Source organism: Phascolarctos cinereus, unplaced genomic scaffold (genome assembly GCF_003287225.1).
Source record: "Phascolarctos cinereus isolate Bilbo 61053 unplaced genomic scaffold, phaCin_HiC Scaffold_1;HRSCAF=81, whole genome shotgun sequence".
Classification (NCBI taxonomy): Eukaryota; Metazoa; Chordata; class Mammalia; order Diprotodontia; family Phascolarctidae; genus Phascolarctos; species Phascolarctos cinereus.
Window position 1 is genome coordinate 56,169,614 of NW_027555514.1, and position 18,923 is coordinate 56,188,536.

The 18,923-nt window shown below is 35.7% G+C and overlaps 1 protein-coding gene across 1 annotated transcript in view; it reads left to right on the plus strand.

Moving 5' to 3' along the window:
- Positions 1–17,916, plus strand: part of ARL5B (ARF like GTPase 5B) — a 36,841-nt gene extending 18,925 nt beyond the window's left edge. Inside the window, exons 2-6 of the mRNA XM_020966873.2 lie at positions 6,778–6,838; positions 8,422–8,569; positions 13,484–13,567; positions 14,819–14,970; positions 17,146–17,916. Coding sequence (XP_020822532.1) covers positions 6,778–6,838; positions 8,422–8,569; positions 13,484–13,567; positions 14,819–14,970; positions 17,146–17,194 — 494 coding nt within the window. The 3' untranslated portion in view covers positions 17,195–17,916. The remainder of the gene's footprint in view (positions 1–6,777; positions 6,839–8,421; positions 8,570–13,483; positions 13,568–14,818; positions 14,971–17,145) is intronic.
- Positions 17,917–18,923: the final 1,007 nt, after the last annotated feature.

The window sequence follows — 18,923 nt, forward strand, 5'->3', positions numbered from 1 at the left end:
TCTTTTAGACAACTTTTTGACTGTAAAGGTTGAAAGAATTTAAGATTCCATGGTGCTTACTGTTTAGGGACTATCAAAAGATACTTGATTCTGTAGAGCAAAATGCAGCACTTAAAGGTTTTTCAGGAGTGTCTCCAATTCATATGTTGACATTATACGATATTCCTTCCGAAAGGTATCAACAGTCATAACTTTGTTCAAAGCCCACTAATTATTAATTTCAGAGAGATAACTGGAACATACTGCAGTGTTCTTCCATCGAGAGAGAGGTAAGCTACTTGAGTAGGGATTGTTTCATTCGTTGTATTTGTATTCCTAGCACCTAACACAGTGTACCGGGAACATGATACCTGCTTAATAAGACCTTGTGGATTGATTGATTCGATTACCAACATCGTCATGAAGTCTGTCCAGTATGGAAAGGATTTTCTGTAGGACGCTAGATGCTTCTGTTGGGAGATGCTGTTGTGTGGTGTCTTAGAACATTGCAAAGCCTCCTGATTAGAAATAAGTGACATTCATAATCACACATAATACAAGATCTATGTCCGGATACAGTATGGGCTGTCCATCTAACAAAATATCACAGTCTAGGTAGTTCTTTGCAGATACTTAGGCATATCTCTTCGAGTCCTTTTACATTATGTTGAGATACTATAGTAAAAGTAAAACAAACAAGTACGAATAACCAAAACCTTGGCATTTTTTGTAAGGTTTATTTTAAAGGCTTTAAGGGCTTTTTTGATTTTTATTATTCTCTCTGACCTCATTTTTCTCTTTTACAGATCCTTTTCTCTCCCTCAGTTTTTTGCCTCATTTCTTTTCCTTTTCATAGTCTCAGGATTTGTTTGTTTGACTTTTTGTCCTGTCTAGTAGCACTTTCTATGCCCTGTTGGCAGGAAAAGTCAGGCCAATTCTTGAACTGAATACCTCTACACCACAAATTGCTCATTCAGATGCCAGTGTTGCAGAAAAGCCGTGATGTACACTGCTGACCGGGAGTTTAAGAAGAGTATAGGTCACAGAAAATCATTTTCATGTTTGGGGACAAAGAGATTTTTAAATTATAATCATACTACACATTTTTCATTCTTAGTTACTATTCATTATGTGTCAATGGCCAGAGGTGATGGGGTATATACACTGAAAGCTTTTCAAAAAAGTTTTTTTTATTATAAATTTGCAAACTTCAAACATGAAAATTCAATATACAAAGAACAAAAAATGAGGATCATATGTGAAACTAAGCTTTTGTTGTTATACTGAAAGTAGTTTTAAAATGTGGCATATTAAATGTAGCTCTCTTGGTATGTCAGTGTGTTATGGCCTGCCTTTACCCACTACGGTTTATGTAAACTGATTTTAAGACCAGCCCATGCAAAATGCAATTAGAAAAGTAAATCTGTTGTAAGTATAATCATATAGCACTATCCAAAGCCCTATTCCAAAAATAAAGGTCTTTTGAATTATCCATGCATTGATTTCCTCTCTGCTCCAGGTAATTAAAGACTTGACTATATTTTAATACATGTATATATTACTGAATACTTAGTTTTCTAACTTGAATAATTTTTTTTTAGTTGACAGAATTTGTCCTTCAGAATTTTTAAAAAATGTGAATATTTTTATTTCATTTGATCCTCACAACAACCTTGGAAGGTGGGTGCTATCATTTTACAGTTTAGGAAACCGAGGGAAACCAGTTACGTGGCTTGCCCAGGGTCACACAGCTAGTGTTTGAGGTAGGATTTTCTTGACTATAGGCCAAGTATGCCACCTAGCTTCTATGTACATGTTTTATTTTTATTGATATTTTCTGTTTCTTACATCACCATAATTATCCCATATATCTCTCCTCTTTCTGAAAACATGTGTAATGTATAACACCTATGGCCCTCCCACCCTCAAGAAGGGGTAGGTTGAAGGTGTCTTCTCTTCATTCAGTCCTATTTGATCTTTATAATTTTTTTTTACATTTTTAATTTTTTTGTTTATAATTTTTCTTTCCACTTACATTGTTATAATCATTTTGTGTATTGATTTCTCAGCTCTGGATTGCATATTTTAAAAAAAATTATGTTTTATGCAAGGATCCAAGACAACTCCAAAGGACTCATAATGGAAAAGGCTGTCCACATCCAGAAAAAGAAATATGGAGTCTGAATGCAGATCAAAGCATATTTTATTTTCTCTCTTTTTTTTTTCTTTCTTTTTTTTAAAATTTGTTTTTTCTTTCTCATGGTTACTCCTATTGGTTCTAATTCTTCTTTGCAACATGACTAATATGAAAATAGTCTATGAATGTATATGTAGAGCTATATAAAATTGCATGCCATTTTGGGATGGGTGAGGGGAGAGGTGGGGAGAAAATTTTGAACTCGAAATCTTATGGAAGTGAATGTTGAAAACTAAAAATAAATATAAAAAATTTTATTTTTTTCAATATTGGAAAATCTGCTTTATCTCTTTCTCTCTCTCTTTTGGCTAGGCAGTGGGGTTAAGTGACTTGCCCAGGGTCACACGGCTAATAAGTGTCAAGTGTCTGAGGCCAGATTTGAGCTCAGGTCCTCCTGACTCCAGGGCGGGTGCTCTATCCACTGTACCACCCAGTAACCTCCCCCACCCCATATGCTTTCTCTTACTTTCCCTCCCCTAGTTGACTGAGAATAAGATAAAAATAAACTCCAAGCAAAACATGTCTAAAAAATAAGTGTCTCGTTCAGCACTTCAGTCTTTTCCTTCTCTGTTCTCTCTCCTCCAGATCCTAGGCACAGGTCTTTTCCTTAGTCCACCCTGGATCTGTGACCCCAAACTGGCTAATGGACAATAAATTTTCCATTTGGCACCTGTTACTGTACTATTATGAGCCTGAGATTTCATCTTGCTTTGGTGCATAGCTTCTCTTTGCTCTGGAGTGTTCAGCAAAATACTCTGGTGTCCACAGGACACTGTATCTCCCTGTGCCGTCCTGGGCTGGTAAGGTACTCAACAGTGACTTTATTGTAACCCTTAAAAATTAACAAGTCACCATTGGAAGAGCACTGAGATTGGTGTTAGCAGAAAACTAGATTGGAATCCTGGTTTCTGTTCTTTGCTGTTTGACCCTGGGCAAGGCCTTAACATTTTTGAACCTGTTACCTCCTTCATAAAATAGGGATGGTAGTAACAACAACAGCGGCAACAATGCACTACCTGCTTCACAAAATTGTTCTCAAGAAAGCTTTTTCGTGAAGCTTAAAAATCAGCAAGTCAACGTTTAGCTGGTACTTGATATGTATACCTGGCATCCTGCCAATTGATGGAGGGATGCAAACACAGACATAAAGACAGTTCCTGCCCCCAGAAAGCTTACCTTCTAAGGGGAGAGGACCATATACAAAAAGGAGTTGAAAAGAGGTTGAGGGTGAGAAGTGCAAGAGACCCACACTGGAGTATGGTGAAATCTGGAGAGTCAGAAGTAGAGCTGGCAAAGGAGATGAAGGATGACTGACTTAGGCTTCTCTTCTGCAAAGAGGTTCGGAGAGAAATTGGCCAATTGGAAGAGAGGGCCTCAGGGGAGGACGGAGAACAGGCCACAGGTACTGCCAGAGGGAATGCACCTGAGACATGATGGTGAGTCAGAAGTAGAGTGGGGACAGGAAGACATTGTATTGATAAAGAAAAAGGACACAGTGAGATGTGTGGAAGGTGGAAGAGGGATTTACTAGTGACTGGTGTGTGTGTGTATATATATATATATATATATGTATATCTGGCCTCTTTATTCCCTGGGGCTACTTCCAAAAAACCTTTGGAAATTGACTTTACTCTGTCAAATGACTGAACTTCACTAGTAGTTGAGAACTACCATAACAAATGTGAGTGTATGCAATCAGATGTAGAGGGTGAGAGAAAAGTTACAGGTGTGGATCAGAGTACAGATGGCTGGATTTTATGTTTGTTTTCCCTGGTCTAAATGCTGCTAAAGAAAAAGAACACGACCTTTGGAATTACACTTAGTTCTCATTTAGATAATCTGCCAGAGATTTCTAAAGAAACATTGCTTTCTTGTTTGTCACTGATTTCATTTTGAGAATTTAGTTGTGTATTTTTTTTTAAGTTAGTGGTACATATTTTTTTAGACATACCGTGAGATCTTACTTATCTAAAGATTTTTCTCCCCTTCAAAACTTCTGCTAATTGGGAGAATACTGTGAAAATAAATCAGTCAGAACAGAAACTCTTGGTTGTAGCAGAATCATAGAAGTTTAGTATTATATGGTATTAAAATATGTTATGCTTTCTGGGTACTTGAGGGTCTTTTTTTTTTTTTGGTTACTCTTAAAGGTTTGGCCCCTCCCTCCCCCCATTATTATAGTAATGAAAGTCGGGGATAATATTTTATACATATCCACATACACACACATATATATATACGTTATATGTGTGTATACATACTGTGTATATGTGGGTATATACATCTTTAGTGTATATGAAATGGTGTATTATCCCTGATTTTCATTACTATAATAATGGGCAGTGAGGGAAGAAACTTAAGTCTCTGGAAAATTAGGGAGTACTTCACAGGCAGGCTTCATTGTAAATTAGGGGAAATGCAATAAGACAAGGAGATCATAGAAAGTTGAATGTTAGTAAATTAGATCATTAGGCAAAGTAGAAATACTTCTCAGACTGAAGGCTAAGTCCCTATTCAACACACACACACAGATGTTTAGGACACTGGAGGATACATGGTCTGTTCCTCTATTAGCTCACTGTGCTGCTTGTGTCTTGCAGCTGGCTGATGGGACGTTGGAGTTTGCTCAAATGAATGGGAAGCACTAGGAGCAGTGGATGGAGTTCTGGAGTTGGAAGGCTTGTTCAAATCCCACCTTAAATACTTTATAGCTCTGTGACTGTGACTGTCATTTAGCCTCTCTGCCTCAGTTTCCTTATCTGTAAAATGAAGGTGTATAATTATGGATTACATCAGATTTTGGTTGGGCTGTTTCTCAGTGCTGCAGACTGACTTAAACTAGTTCTTTAACAAAAGGAGATTTACTTACCTTTAATTTTGAGTTAAACTGAGTGAAGCCTCTGAGTTGTCCATGGTGATCTGCCAGCGAAGCCAAAGTGAGCAGATTACTGCTCCTCATTGCTTTTTTATACATAGGTGACTTGGAAATAATGTCAATAGCCTGAGCTTTTAGTCCCTGGAGCAATTGAGTCTCAAGGATGTTTTAAATACCTTTTAAGGAAAAATTAGCCTAACTTAACATGGAGGTAGGGAAGGAAGTGTTTCGGCTAATGGCTGTGTTAAGTATAGCAAGGATTAGGTAAGAGATGGGACTTTGACCTGAAAAGAACATCAGTACAGTTTAAGGGGGAAATCTCAGAGGTAAGGGATCTTTGCAGAAGAGAGCAGATATACTTAAAGTAAGCTGTATAAGCAATGTGAGTGAGCTTTGATACGTGCTTGTTGAATGACTGATGCACATTTAGTGCAGAGTTTTAAATGGGATATAGTGGGGAGTTTTTCAGTTCAAAGAGAAGAAATGGTACTGGATATCTGTTCTTGAGGAATTGTTCTATAATCTTTCTTGGGAAAAAAAAATCTAGGGATAGGGAGTAGTGCTTTCATTGGTTTAGTGAACTCCCAGATACAGAAACTCCCTTGATCAGTGTAGGTCGGCAGTCTCTCTGTGATTTATAGTCCTAGAGAGTTGCCTAGAACACTAAGAGGTTAAGGAACTTACCAGACTCATGTAGCCAGTAGGTAAAAGAAGAGGTGGGAGACTGAACTCCAGGTCTGTTGGTTTTGAGACTGCCTCTTTCTGTCATGCCAGATTGTTTCTCAATTGAAAATACCAGATTTAAGTCTCATTTCCTTTTTTGACCAAGTAACTCAACTGAGAGATTAGGGAAACGTTACTGAGACATAACATCAGCATTTCCAAAAGTCATTTGACAGTCTCACGATATCCTTGTCCACAAAAATGGAGAACTATGGGCTAGTATTATGGCTCTGTTAGGTAGATTTGGTTGAGTGACCAAACCCAAAGAGTGGTGATTAATGAATGCTGTCAGGTCTCTAACAAGGTGCCTGCAGGAATCTGCCCTTTGTCTTGTTTATTATTGATTTGAATAAAGGAGGGCATGCTTGTCAGAATCTGAGTTCAAAGAGATTTCACAGGCTAAGACAACTAAATGAATCTAAGTTAAAAAAATTAATAGGGATAAAAGTAAACGAAACCTTATGTTCAAGTTTTAGAAATGTGGAGTTTTATATACTACTGTAGGGCAGTGAGGTGGTGCGTTTGAGTGCCAGCCTAGAGTCAGAAGTTCAAATCTCGCCCCAGGCACTTACTAGTGTGTGACCCCGGGCAAGCCACTTAACGCTGCTTACCTCAGCTTTCTCATCTGTGAAAGAAGCTGGAGAAGGAAATGGCGAACCGCTCCAGTATCTTTATCTCTTAAACCCCGTACGGGGCCCTTAAAAGTCAAACGCTGCTGAAGTGACTAAGCAACAACTTTATGCTGCTGTACCACACATCAGTAGTGAGGTTAGGGGTTTCTTCTCACTGCTCAGTAAAAGACTATTATTTTGAGTCGTAGAGTACCTCAAAAAGCATAGTAAATTGAGATCCTCCTTTCCTTCCTTTTCCATCTCTTTTAATTGTATAGAAATAAGTCACCAGTGATTAATTCTCATTCGTCAATTAATATAAAAAATTTTGACTGATTGTTTTTGTAGTCTACAGAAGTTTTAATGCTTGTGGTTTGCTTTTTTCTTTGTAGAACACAAAGTAATAATAGTGGGATTGGATAATGCAGGGAAAACCACCATTCTCTATCAGTTGTAAGTATGGCTATTCAAACTGCTTTAATTGTATTTTTTTTGTGTAAACAGTAAAAATTGAGATACCTGTTATACAATTTAAAACAAATATCAAACTAGATTAAAATGTAATTGAGAAATGTTTAACAATAAATAAAAATATAATACACCATCGATAATAATGTTAATTTGTGCTCATCTAAGTCAATGTGCAGCCCTCCATTTCTATTTAAATTTGACACTACTGATCTAAAATATTTGAAAAGATATGATTGCGTATAGACTTTATTTTGCCAGATCTGAAATATCTCAAAAGCACAAAATAAATCAGAGCCTTTTTTTTTGCCTTTGAGGATTCTTGTTCCTTTTTGGAGTTTGTGAAAATAGTGTAAAACTGATAAAGCATACAGCTGTGTATCTCAGGGAATGTCTGACTCAAAGTACTGGCTGCAAGTAAAAAGTAGATAATAATAACTCACATTTCTGTAGTGTTTTGTGATCCTTCTAGCAGTCTTGTGAGGTTCATAGGTGTAGTAGCCAGACTATCCCCCACCACAGGTGGAAAGCATCGCTAAACAAAGCACTTAAAACTCTCTAACTGATTATGGCCCTTATCACATAAGAATATTTACTGAAGAGAGGTTCAGATCAGGATTACTCTTGCTTATAAAGTAGAGGTTGAAAATGTTTCAGTGGATGAATTTTTATACTTAATCTTGAAGAAATTAGAATACTCTGTCAAATCCATTTCTCAAAATAACCTCCATTTTCCTTTCACTGTCAATGAAATAGTAATCCTTGTGAAATTAATTAAGGTGTTTCATGTTGTAGGCATTTAACAGATAGATGTCATGTATTAGTGTGGATCTGCCAACTTTGTCTTCGTAGCTCCTCCATCATCATCAGTTTACTGTCAGCTTGACCATTTAAATCTCCCTTCACTTGTCCTCTAAAAAATTTTTCAGAGTTGTAGAATTTTAAATGCTACAAGGAACTTGAGGGATCATCTGATTCAGCCTCCTCATTTTATAATGGTGCGCAGTGAAGCCCAGCATTTTGAAGTGATTGATTTATCCAAGGGGGTACAGTTCACAGTAGTGGCAGGGCAAAAGCTAAAGTCTAGAATGCCTGCCTTCATGTCAGGGCCTGCATCTGACTGCCCTTCATTGTAACCTGCTTCTTGAGCTACATTTTTCTTGAAAGCAGCTTATGGATAGCACTTAATAGGGAAGAGTTATTCTAAAGTAAATGATTTCTTAGTCTTCAGATATTTTAATGTAATAATCTAAACTTTTAAAAAGTCTTTATTATTGTTGAAACTTTGAAATAAGTTTGAAGAGATGTAGACACCTCAGCAGTTCTACTTGCCCTACCTGATGCTTACTAATCATTGATCATGTAGTTGTGACATAGGGAAAATCAAATAACCTTAAAGAAACATAATATTGTAATTAATATTTTAGAAGATTGATCAAGGACTCTACCATAAACTTTGAGGAGTAGCTCTTTGACCCACATTAAAGTAATTTTCAAAATAACAAACCTGTTGTATACCTCTGACCAAAAAGCTTTACTAAATAGCTTGTATCTCTCTCTTCCCACAGCTTAATGAATGAAGTGGTCCATACCTCTCCAACCATAGGAAGCAATGTTGAAGAAATAGTTGTGAAGAACACCCATTTTCTTATGTGGGATATTGGTGGTCAAGAGTCACTGCGGTCATCATGGAATACTTACTACTCTAACACAGAGGTATATTAAAAAGTCACACCACACAAAATAGCAAACCCAAATATTTGACAGACTAGACAGTAATGTAGGTTTAGAGGATCCTCATATCCAAGCAAGCACCAAATATTTTTCTTTTTCTTTAAAGGCAATTGGGGTTAAGTGACTTGCCCAGGGTCACACAACTAGTAAGTGTCAAGTGTTTGGTCTGAGGCTGGATTCGAACTCAGGTCCTCCTGACTTCAGGGCCAGTGCTTTATCCACTGTGCCACCTAGCTGTCTCCTATTTTTTTTGCCTCTCAGATTAAAGCCTTTCTTTCCATTCTTAATACTCTACCAAGCTTTCTTCACATCACATTATACTTAACTGCTGTTGCCTTCTAGTTGATGGACTCATGGAATGTTAGGGTTGGAAGGTAGCTAATGTTTAAGGCCCTTTTAAATAAATACATTTGGGATCAGCTCGAAGACTTAGAGACAGAAAGGACATTATTAATAAAAATAAAATAGCAGTGAAAGTCCACTTCAGTGCCTAATTGTAGTGTGGGAAATAAATATTTCCGTTTTCCAAGTTGTTCATTTGTAATTAGGCTTAGAATTTTATTAGGTGGGGTAATGGGTTGGCTCTTTAAGACTAAGTGCCCTGTTGTCACCCATAGTATTTTCCTGTAGAAAGAAGGAATTGTAACTAGAGATCTTCTTTCAGAGTGAAGTCAAGAATATTTATGTTAGTTACAGTTCCTTTTTTATGCTAAGACTTTTTCCTGACAATATGTGTATTTACTACAAAATGGATTTATATTCAGACTGAGAGAGAACTAAGCAAAGGCCTTAACTTCAGGGCGGCTTAATCTCTATTTCTGCTGTCAGGTGGAGTTTTGCCACGCTGGCCGATGTTGTAAAGGGAGTAGGAGAAGAACAAAAGTTTTTGGAATGGGACGCTATCTAAAAAGCTCAGCAGCTGGCGCTTTTATCGAGAGCACAAAAGTATCTCCAGCTGGGAAGAGAACACAGTGCAGTCGTAAAGGTGCCTTTGATGAGTAGGTCAGAGTTGACTACAGCTGATCAGTGTTGTGTTAAGGAAGCAAACAAAGCATTTCAGAGGGTAATTTTTGAAATTGCCGAAGCTCTGAAAGATTTTTGAATATAGTGTGTGTTCAGCTCTCAGACACAGAGATTGTTTGTTACTATGTCACCTCCTGTCACAGAGTGCTTTTTAAATGGGTAATAGGTGTCTACAGATGTCAAAATTATTAAAGATAATTCACTCTAACACACTGTGTTGACCTTTATTGCCAACACATTAACTAATATACAAAATCTTTATGACCCTGAGGTTGGCTTATCTCCTGGTGCTTTCAGTAGTCCCCAGATACTTTCTGTAGACTTGTATGTCAGCCATTCATCCTTTTACATTGACATGTCATCCAGTGTCTCTATTTGTCTTTTGTTAAAATAATATTTATCTTGAATAATGACAATAACAACTGCTAATTTTATTATTGGAGAGATTTTTTTATATGACTTAATGAATTATCTGACTCCTCATTTGTCCCTCATATAAATTCAGACACTGAATATCATTTTTCCTTTCCTTCTCAGATTCAGTTCTTATTTTTTCCATTGTCATTGTTAAACACATTATTCTAGGCTTTCATCAGATCACACTGTAGTTGCCTTTTAGTTCATAAATTCGTGGAATGTTATAGTTGGACTTTAAACATTACTTACTCCAGCTCCATCATTTCATAAATGAGGAAAGTGAGGCCGAGAGAAGGCTAATTGACTTGCCTGAAATCACAAAATCACTAGAAAGTGGCAAAACTGCAAATCAAGGTTTCTTGACTGGTATATTTTCTATTGTCATACGGTTTTCTTTCCTGCTTTCTATCTTAATTGAGACCATTCTGGTTGTAAATGCCATCTTCCTACAACATTATTTTCCTTATTAGTCCTTTTCTCCTTTTTTTTAATGGTTTTTTTTTTTGTTGTTGTTGTTTTGCTAGGCAATGGGGTTAAGTGACTTGCCCAGAGTCATACAGCTAGTGAGTGTTATATGTGTCTGAGGCCAGATCTGAGCTCGGGTACTCCTGACTCCAGGGCCAGTGCTTTATTCACTGCACCACCTAGCTGTCCCCTACTCCTTTTTTTGTTTTTGTTTTTTAGGCAGTTGGGATTAAGTGACTTGCCCAGGGTCACACAGCTAGTAAGTGTCAAGTGTTTGGTCTGAGGCAGATTTGAACTCAGGTCCTCCTGACTTCAGGACTGGTACTCTATCCACCTCCCCCCCCAGCTTCCCCTCCTACTCCTCTTTTTTTTTTTAAAGAACTTAACAGTGGCTCTCTCTTATTTATCATATTAGATTTAAATTCCTTTGCCTAGCTTTCAGGGTTAAGTTATTTAACCTAATTCATCATCACGTACCACCAGTTTCAAAGAATGTACTTCCCGTCCTTTAATGTCTTAATTCAAGACGTACCTTGCCATTAAATCTTCCCTGCCTATTCTGGCTCACATAGAAAAGTAGTAAGGGTACTGGAAAGAGCCCTAGGTGAAGAAACCTGAGTTTAGATTTTATCTTTGACAGTCATTTTAGCTGTGTGACAATCAGCAAATGACTTAACTTCTTTGAGCCTCAATTCCTCACCTGTAAATTGGGATAGTAATAGCTAGAGTCTCTGCTTCATAGAGTTGTTGAGGTAGTCAAATTGCTTATGGATTTCTTACTCTCCTCATTTCATTAATGCTATTAAGCACTTTAACAGCCATAACCAATTTCCTTTACTTTGTTTTACTAAACTCTTACCTCTTCTTGTCGTCTGTTGTCTTTAGCAGGGTTTTTGTACTTTACCTTCATCTCTTTGTCCTTAGGTGCTTCTCAAGTCTTTCTCTTTTTCTTTGATGTTCGTGGAGGATAGAGTTAGTATGGAGAGAGTATAGTCTAAGAGATAGAGAGTTGCCTTCAGTGTCAAGAAGATCTGGGTTTTGTGACCCTGGGCAAAGATATTTAACCTGTACTCCAGATGACACTGTAAGGTCATTGTAGTGTACTTGTTGATCTGCCTGGGAGTTGCCTAATGTGGAGGAAACAAATAAAGTTGCAGGTTTAGATGAGAAGAAAAAAGATTATGCTACAATCCCACATTTATGTAGTACTTATAGTCTCTACAGAGTCCTTTCTGTACAGGAGCCCTGTGATATATCAGGTATATTAAAGAATTGTTACTCTTTATTGGAAAACTAATTCTACTTTCCTTAGGTATATTAACACATGAGGCTTCTTAAAACTTTTATCATTTTTTCAGTTAGTTGATAACATTTTTTCTTTTCTTTTTTTTTTGTTTTTTAAATTTTTTTTTATTTTTAGTTTTCAACATTTGCTTCCACAAGATTTTGAGTTCCAAATTTTCACCCCATCTCACCCCTCCCCCCTACCCCAAGATGGCATGCATTCTGAATACCCTTCCCTCTAGTCTGCCTTCCCTTGTATCTTCCCCCCACCCCCTTCTCTTATCTCCTTCCTTTTCTGTTTTCCTGTAGGGCAGGATAGATTTCTGTATCCCATTTCCTGTATTTCTTATTTCCCAGTTGCATGTGAGAACATTTTTTTCTAAACATGTGTTTTTAAAACTTTGGGTCCCAAATTTTCTCCCTTCCTCCCTCCCCACCCACCCTCATTGAAAAGGCAAGCAACTCAATATAGGTTATACATGTGCAGTTATGCAAAACACTTCCATAGTAGACATGTTGTGAAAAACTAACTCTGTTTCCCTTAATCAGATCCTGCTCCCCACATTTATTCTTTCTCTTGACCTTGTCTCTCCTCAGAAGTATTTACTTCTGGTTACCCCTTTTGCCAGTCTGCTCTCTTGTCCCCTTCCCCCCTAATTTTCCTATAAGACAGATTTCCATACCCAATTGAATGTGTATGTTATTCCCTCCTTAAACCAAATCCTATGAGAATAAGATTCACTCATTGCCTCTCACCTTCCCCCATTTCCCCTCCACTGTAAGAGCCTTTTCTTTTCTGTTTTTGGTGAGATAATTTAGCCCTTTCTACCTCTCCCTTTCTCCTTCTCCTAGTACAATCCTGTCTTCCCCCTTAATTTTATTCTCCAGATATGACCCCTTAATCTTCAACTCACCCTGTGCCCTCTACCTATCTATCTATATACATACATATGATTTTTTCCTTCTAACTACCCTAATATTGACAGAGATCTCATGGGTAGTTGATAACATTTTTAAAATGCGAATGTCGTGTAAAACACTATCTCAAAAATGAAATTTGGTGATGCTATGTTTTATAATTATCTGATAGTTATAGAAAGAAGAAAATTGTTAGGATTTACCTGTTACTGTCTCATATAGAAAGATATTATGACATAGGATCAAACAAGAAAATCCTAATGCTTAAGGAATTGAGGAACCTGAAAGTCATACAAATAAATTTTCTCAGGTCATTTAAAAAAAAAAGATATTTAAATATTTAAATACATTTTATAAATGCTAAGTAATCTTTTGTGATAAGGTTAATTAGTAACTATAATAATGGTGATATACCATATGAAAATAATATTTCTATAACTTGATAATGGATTTGGAGAAATTTTTTTTGTATATTGCAGTTCTAACCTTGAGTTTTAGAAATAATAATGTAGTTATCAGATATGTCTGTCTACAAATGCATAAGTTCACTCTAACATGCACTTTCATTCCTAAAGTTCTAGTGTGATTTTATAAAGTTGATTGAAGATCTCATTTAATGTGTTAAACCAGTAGTAAATCTTGCCAGCTTTTTATTTAAATACAAGGAAAAATGCTAGTGGTTGGATGAGTGTGTGTGTGTGTGTGTGTGTGTGTGTGTGTGTGTGTGTTGGTTATTTTCACACAGTTGTTGTATGTTATGTAAGCGATAAACTTATAATTTCTTTCTAGTTCATCATTCTGGTTGTTGATAGCATTGACAGAGAACGACTGGCTATTACTAGAGAAGAGCTGTATAGAATGCTGGCTCATGAGGTAAAAAGTAACTTTTTAAAAAAAATGACCTCAGTTACTAGTCACATAGAACATTGTCTTTTCTCCATTGATTTTGCTGGATAGTTATGTTTTGCTGGATAGTTATGTTTTGGTTAGCACGATGTGATATTGCTTGGTAATTGTGCCCCTAAAAGTAACAGATTCATCACTATGATTGAGAAGCATAAATAATCGGTTAGAAGTTGTAAAAAAAGGTTAATTTATAGATGTCCAGTAAATGGTTTTTATTATTTTAATTTTTTCATATTCTCCTCTTTTAGTGTCGTCCTTCTCCAGTGTTACATGCTGGCCTGGATAGCACCCTGAATTTCCAAAGGCTATTAATAATAGCATTATATTGAAAGTAGCCAACAGGTCCTCCTTCAAGTAAGGACCCAGTAGTGAGCTCTGTGTCTTTGTCTGAGGACCAAAGTAGGCTAAGTTTGGAGAGTCTCATTCTGGAAGGTTAACCACTGGAGAATGACTGTTTTTGGCTATGACAGTACAGTCTACTTGAGGTAGTAGAGGAGTTGTAATCTATTTTGGTAAGAGGAGTTGCTTCCACTGATGAAACTGATAAATCTCAAAGTGTTTCTTTTGTTGGGAAAATGTTACAAGCATATTTAATGCCCCAAATAATCTGCTACTTTATGGTTGAGAATTTTATTGTATCTCCCCAAGTTAGTTTGTCTTCTTTATCAGCATTTGCACGCAGTGAAATAGATTATGTATTTCTTTCTCAGTAAGGCAGTATTCTAAGATTATGATTAAAACCAGAATTGTATGCTATAGAAAGAAATAGCTTTTGAACTGATTTTTTTTAAACTTCAAAAGAATTGGCGAAATGTTTGACCACATTAAGAGTAGAATATTAATTCCAGTGGAAGTAATTACTCTTATGTTTTAGTGTTGTCATTGAAATTTGACGCATTGAAAGATTCAGCATATGAGAAATGAATTTAATGCATAGTCTACCCATTATTAACTCAGAACATCTTTAAAATGAGCGTTGGCCATTTGGTAAAACTTATTTTGGCTATAATAAGTTTAAAAAAATTAAATGTTAACTACCTGATAATTTCAAAATAGAATAAATTTTTGTAACTGAAAAGATACTCTGTATTACTTTGTCTTTCCCCAGTACAGTACTCTGCACACATAGGAGCTTATTAATAAATGCTTATATCCCATTTTAGTTCTTAGATTTTCTTAATTGTTACATTTCAACTATCAGAAATATTTTTATTGTAGGATTTACGGAAGGCTGCTGTTCTCATCTTTGCAAATAAGCAGGATATGAAGGGGTGTATGACGGCAGCTGAAATCTCTAAATACCTCACCCTTAGTTCTATCAAGGATCATCCATGGCATATTCAGTCTTGCTGTGCCTTAACAGGAGAAGGGTAAGCACTACTGCTTTGTAAAGAGACCTAACTAGATGATATTACTATTTTAATTTCTCATTTCTTCTTAAACTTTCAGGACATTCTATTGATCTTACTCCTTTTATTTCTCTTTGTATGCAGGTTATTTTTATATTCTTTCTCAAATATTTTCAGTTACCAATTTAATGAGGGTGTTTTTTGTAGTTCTTGCCATAAATATTCTCATCTTTAAAAAAATATATTTTTAGGTATATCAGTGAAGCAAGTTTGAAACAGTTCTCATCTGTATAGTTAACATTTCATATTATAAAGTCTTGTCTGCTGTCCAAATCATTCTTAAATTAATAATAATACCATTCTAGGTCAAATTTTTATTTATAACGGATATCTTTTAAGTTTATAAAGCATGTTACATAGATTACTCCATTTGAGCCTCTTAGGAGCTCTATGAAGTAGGTGCTATAGGTATTAACTCCATTTTACACATCAGGAAACTAAGGCTTAGAAAGGTTAACTGACTTGCTGACCTCTTAACATGTGAGTTATATGTTACTTTTTGCTTCTGTTATTTAATTTGTGTCATTTTTATTCTGGAAGAAAATGATGGAGAGAGTGTCATATCAGTGTGGTTCTTCAGGCTGGATATAGCCTAAGATTGAGCATTCCTTATCATTATTTCAGATCCACTTTATACTGTACTCTTGAGTCACTTCTTTAGGGAGGAAGAGCAGTATGAGTTACTGTGTATGTCTGTTTATTTTGGATGAACTTTCCTAGAGACAGGCTGGTTTTGTGAAAAGAATGCTGGAGCATCTTCCTGCTGGAGCAGGAGGAGAGCAGACAAAACCTAGCTCCCAGTTGTAGCTCTGCTGCTGTCAGTCTAACATGATACCTCTCTGAGGTTTTTGTTTCCTCATCTGCAAGATAAAAGGATTGAATTAGATGGTTTCTGAAGTCTCTTCTTGTTCTAAAATCCTCTGGTTTTTAATCATCATTAAAACTGGCTTTGGAATAGAGGAATAATAATAATGAAACCAGCAGACTTCATAATTACATTAGTAGTTATATTGCTAACTGACAAAATACCTGACATCATTAAAAACTGATTTCACATCATCCTCCTTCCATAGGGACCTGTCCTTGATGAAGTATAGGTTATCTTAGTCAGTTTGGTGGTACCAGTATGGTATGGAGCAGCCAACCCAGAGGGCTCACAGGAAGCCATGTCAGTCCCACAGAGTAACCTCATTTCTTCCAAACGTGAACTGGAAATGAGCTGAAACCCTTCTGAACTTAGCTAAAACTACATCTTTTAGACTATGCCATAAGCATTATTACATTTCTCAGTCCAACATAGTTGCTTATACATCTTTCTTTTTTTGATGGGGTGTGGCCTCTGATTTACTCCACCAGTAAGGATCTATACCAGTTCTGCACCTTATAGTTTTAGAGTTGTCCACAAGTCCCTCATATTACCTTAAATATTAGAGGTGGCTGTCATCACTGTGAGTAAAAAACACTAGACATGGAGTCAGGGAGACCTAAGTTCAAATCTTGCCTCGGATAATAGCTGTCTGACTCTGGACATACTACTTAAATCTCTTCTAGCCTCAGTTTCCTCATTTGTAAAATGGGGATAATAATAGTACCTGTCTCGTAGAGTTGTCACAAGGATCAAATGAAATAATGTGTAAAGTTCTTTACAGACCTTAAAGCACTATATAAATGCTAGCTATTACTATTATTATTACTGTAGATAACAAGACAAGAATAGTATTAATAGTTTAAACGGAGACTCAGAAGTTAACTGATTTGCCTGTGGTTGAACGAACAAAAAGTATTAGACCAATCTCAATGCTAGCACTGCTGACTTTTCTATATGCTGTGACTAATAGATTTGAACTTCTTGAGAAAGCCATTCAGCAGGCCATTCTATCTTCTATTTTTGAAGATGAAACTGAAGGAAATTTCTCACCAAGTTGAATTAATAAAATCACATGATTTTGTTGAAGTGAATCTTTCGCTTTGATATTCTTTTTTTCACATTTATCATACATGAATGTCAAAGTGTTCTAATATGGCAATAGTATCAATGTTGGATTAAAAACTGTAAAAAAAAAATCAGAGCTCAATTTTTAAGTAAAAAGCTTTATTTTTCAAAGTAGTTGCATTGTCATCTCTGGTTGTTTTCAGGTTATGCCAAGGTTTAGAATGGATGACCTCCCGAATTGGTGTGAGCTAACTTTGTGTTCAAGAAGGACTGCTTCTATTTATTCTGTGGACACGGACATACTTCCTGGTACTTTTGGCTGCTCAGGCAGCGGCATGTTTAATTTATAACAACACAAACCTCTGTGAGCAACACTTGAATCAAGTGCAGCCGAACTGGAACCTGAGATTTTTCTTAACATTTTAAAAATGCACTAATCCTCCGCTGGATGAAAGTAATGTGTCTGTGTTTCAGCAACAAAGTTCTCCTGACTACTTATCCTAATGCATTTGAGGATGGCCTTGCCAGAAACATTTGTCATAATATTTTATACTTTCTGTAACATTGAAAACATACTATTTATCTGAACCTAACATGCCCAGTTCTTTTCATTTATTAATTTTTAGGCAAATGTTGATCTGGAAGAGCACTAGAAATCACAGACTAATGTTTGCAGATTTTTTGGGGTCTAAAGATTATCTCCTTTTCTATATTATCCATCCTTTGTGCACAGAATTTTAACCCAATGAAAAATATGTATGAGTGATATCTGGAATCCTAAGAGTTGTGACAATTTACCCACCAGTGGGTAAATATCCTCACCTCAATGCATGTCATAGAAGAATTTGTTAAATTCTTAGTATGGCTTTTTAAGATTTCATGTCCTTGTTCTTGGCCTATAGAATTATGATTAATTTTCTATGTATATGACTTGGGGAAAGGGTATATATATATATATATATATATATATATATATATATATATATATATATATATATGATATATATATATATGATATATATATATATATGATATATATATATGATATATATATATATATATATGATATATATATATATATATGATATATATATATATATATATATATATATATATATATATATATATATATATATCATATATATATATGATCTTAGAGTTGGCCAAAACACTGAATCAGGATGAAAGATTATTTGAGAGTGAAGGTTTGATATAAAGTTTGGCAGCTCTTTCTGACATTGTATGTATAAATGCCACATTAATTAATACACATTTATATAGGAAGTCATGAAAGCATACCAGCACTAAATTGAAACAGATCACTTTAAAACATGTTTTACGATCAGAGACAGCCATAGAAACAGCAGCATTTTCAAGTGTTCAGTGTATAAAGAGCAACAGCACAGCTCTAAGTTGTATAATCGGGGCAATATTATAGCCTAAATGAATAAATAGGCCATTTCATAATTGATCATATATAAAGTATGTATGTCTACAATAATATGTCTACCACCAGCAGTACATTACATGGAAAGTGTGTGGCTTTTAAAAACCTGTTTTGAGGTTTTTATTAAAATAGGTTTGAAACAATTGCCATGTGGGTAGTTGGCCTTCATATTCTAAAGCCTTACTTTCTACTATCCAAATTCCAGGCAGCTGCTGAAATTAATGCAAGTGTTCATCAGATTGCTTTTAGATACACAGTTAACATGATAGCATTTATTAATCACGTGATGTTTAAAAAAAGGAAAAAAGTAACACCCCATCAGTTGTCTGATTTACTAAACAGTAATAAAAATGAAAAGTTTTCGAGAAGTAGGTACCTGTTTTGAAAATGACACCAAACACTTAAGTTGAGGAGGGGGGGATATAGAATTTCAGTGTTACTTTTTTCAAGTTATTTTTGCTCAACTTAAAAAGGCCAAAATGCAAACTTTTATTATCAAAGAATGCCACTTTAATTCATCAGTATTTAATTTAT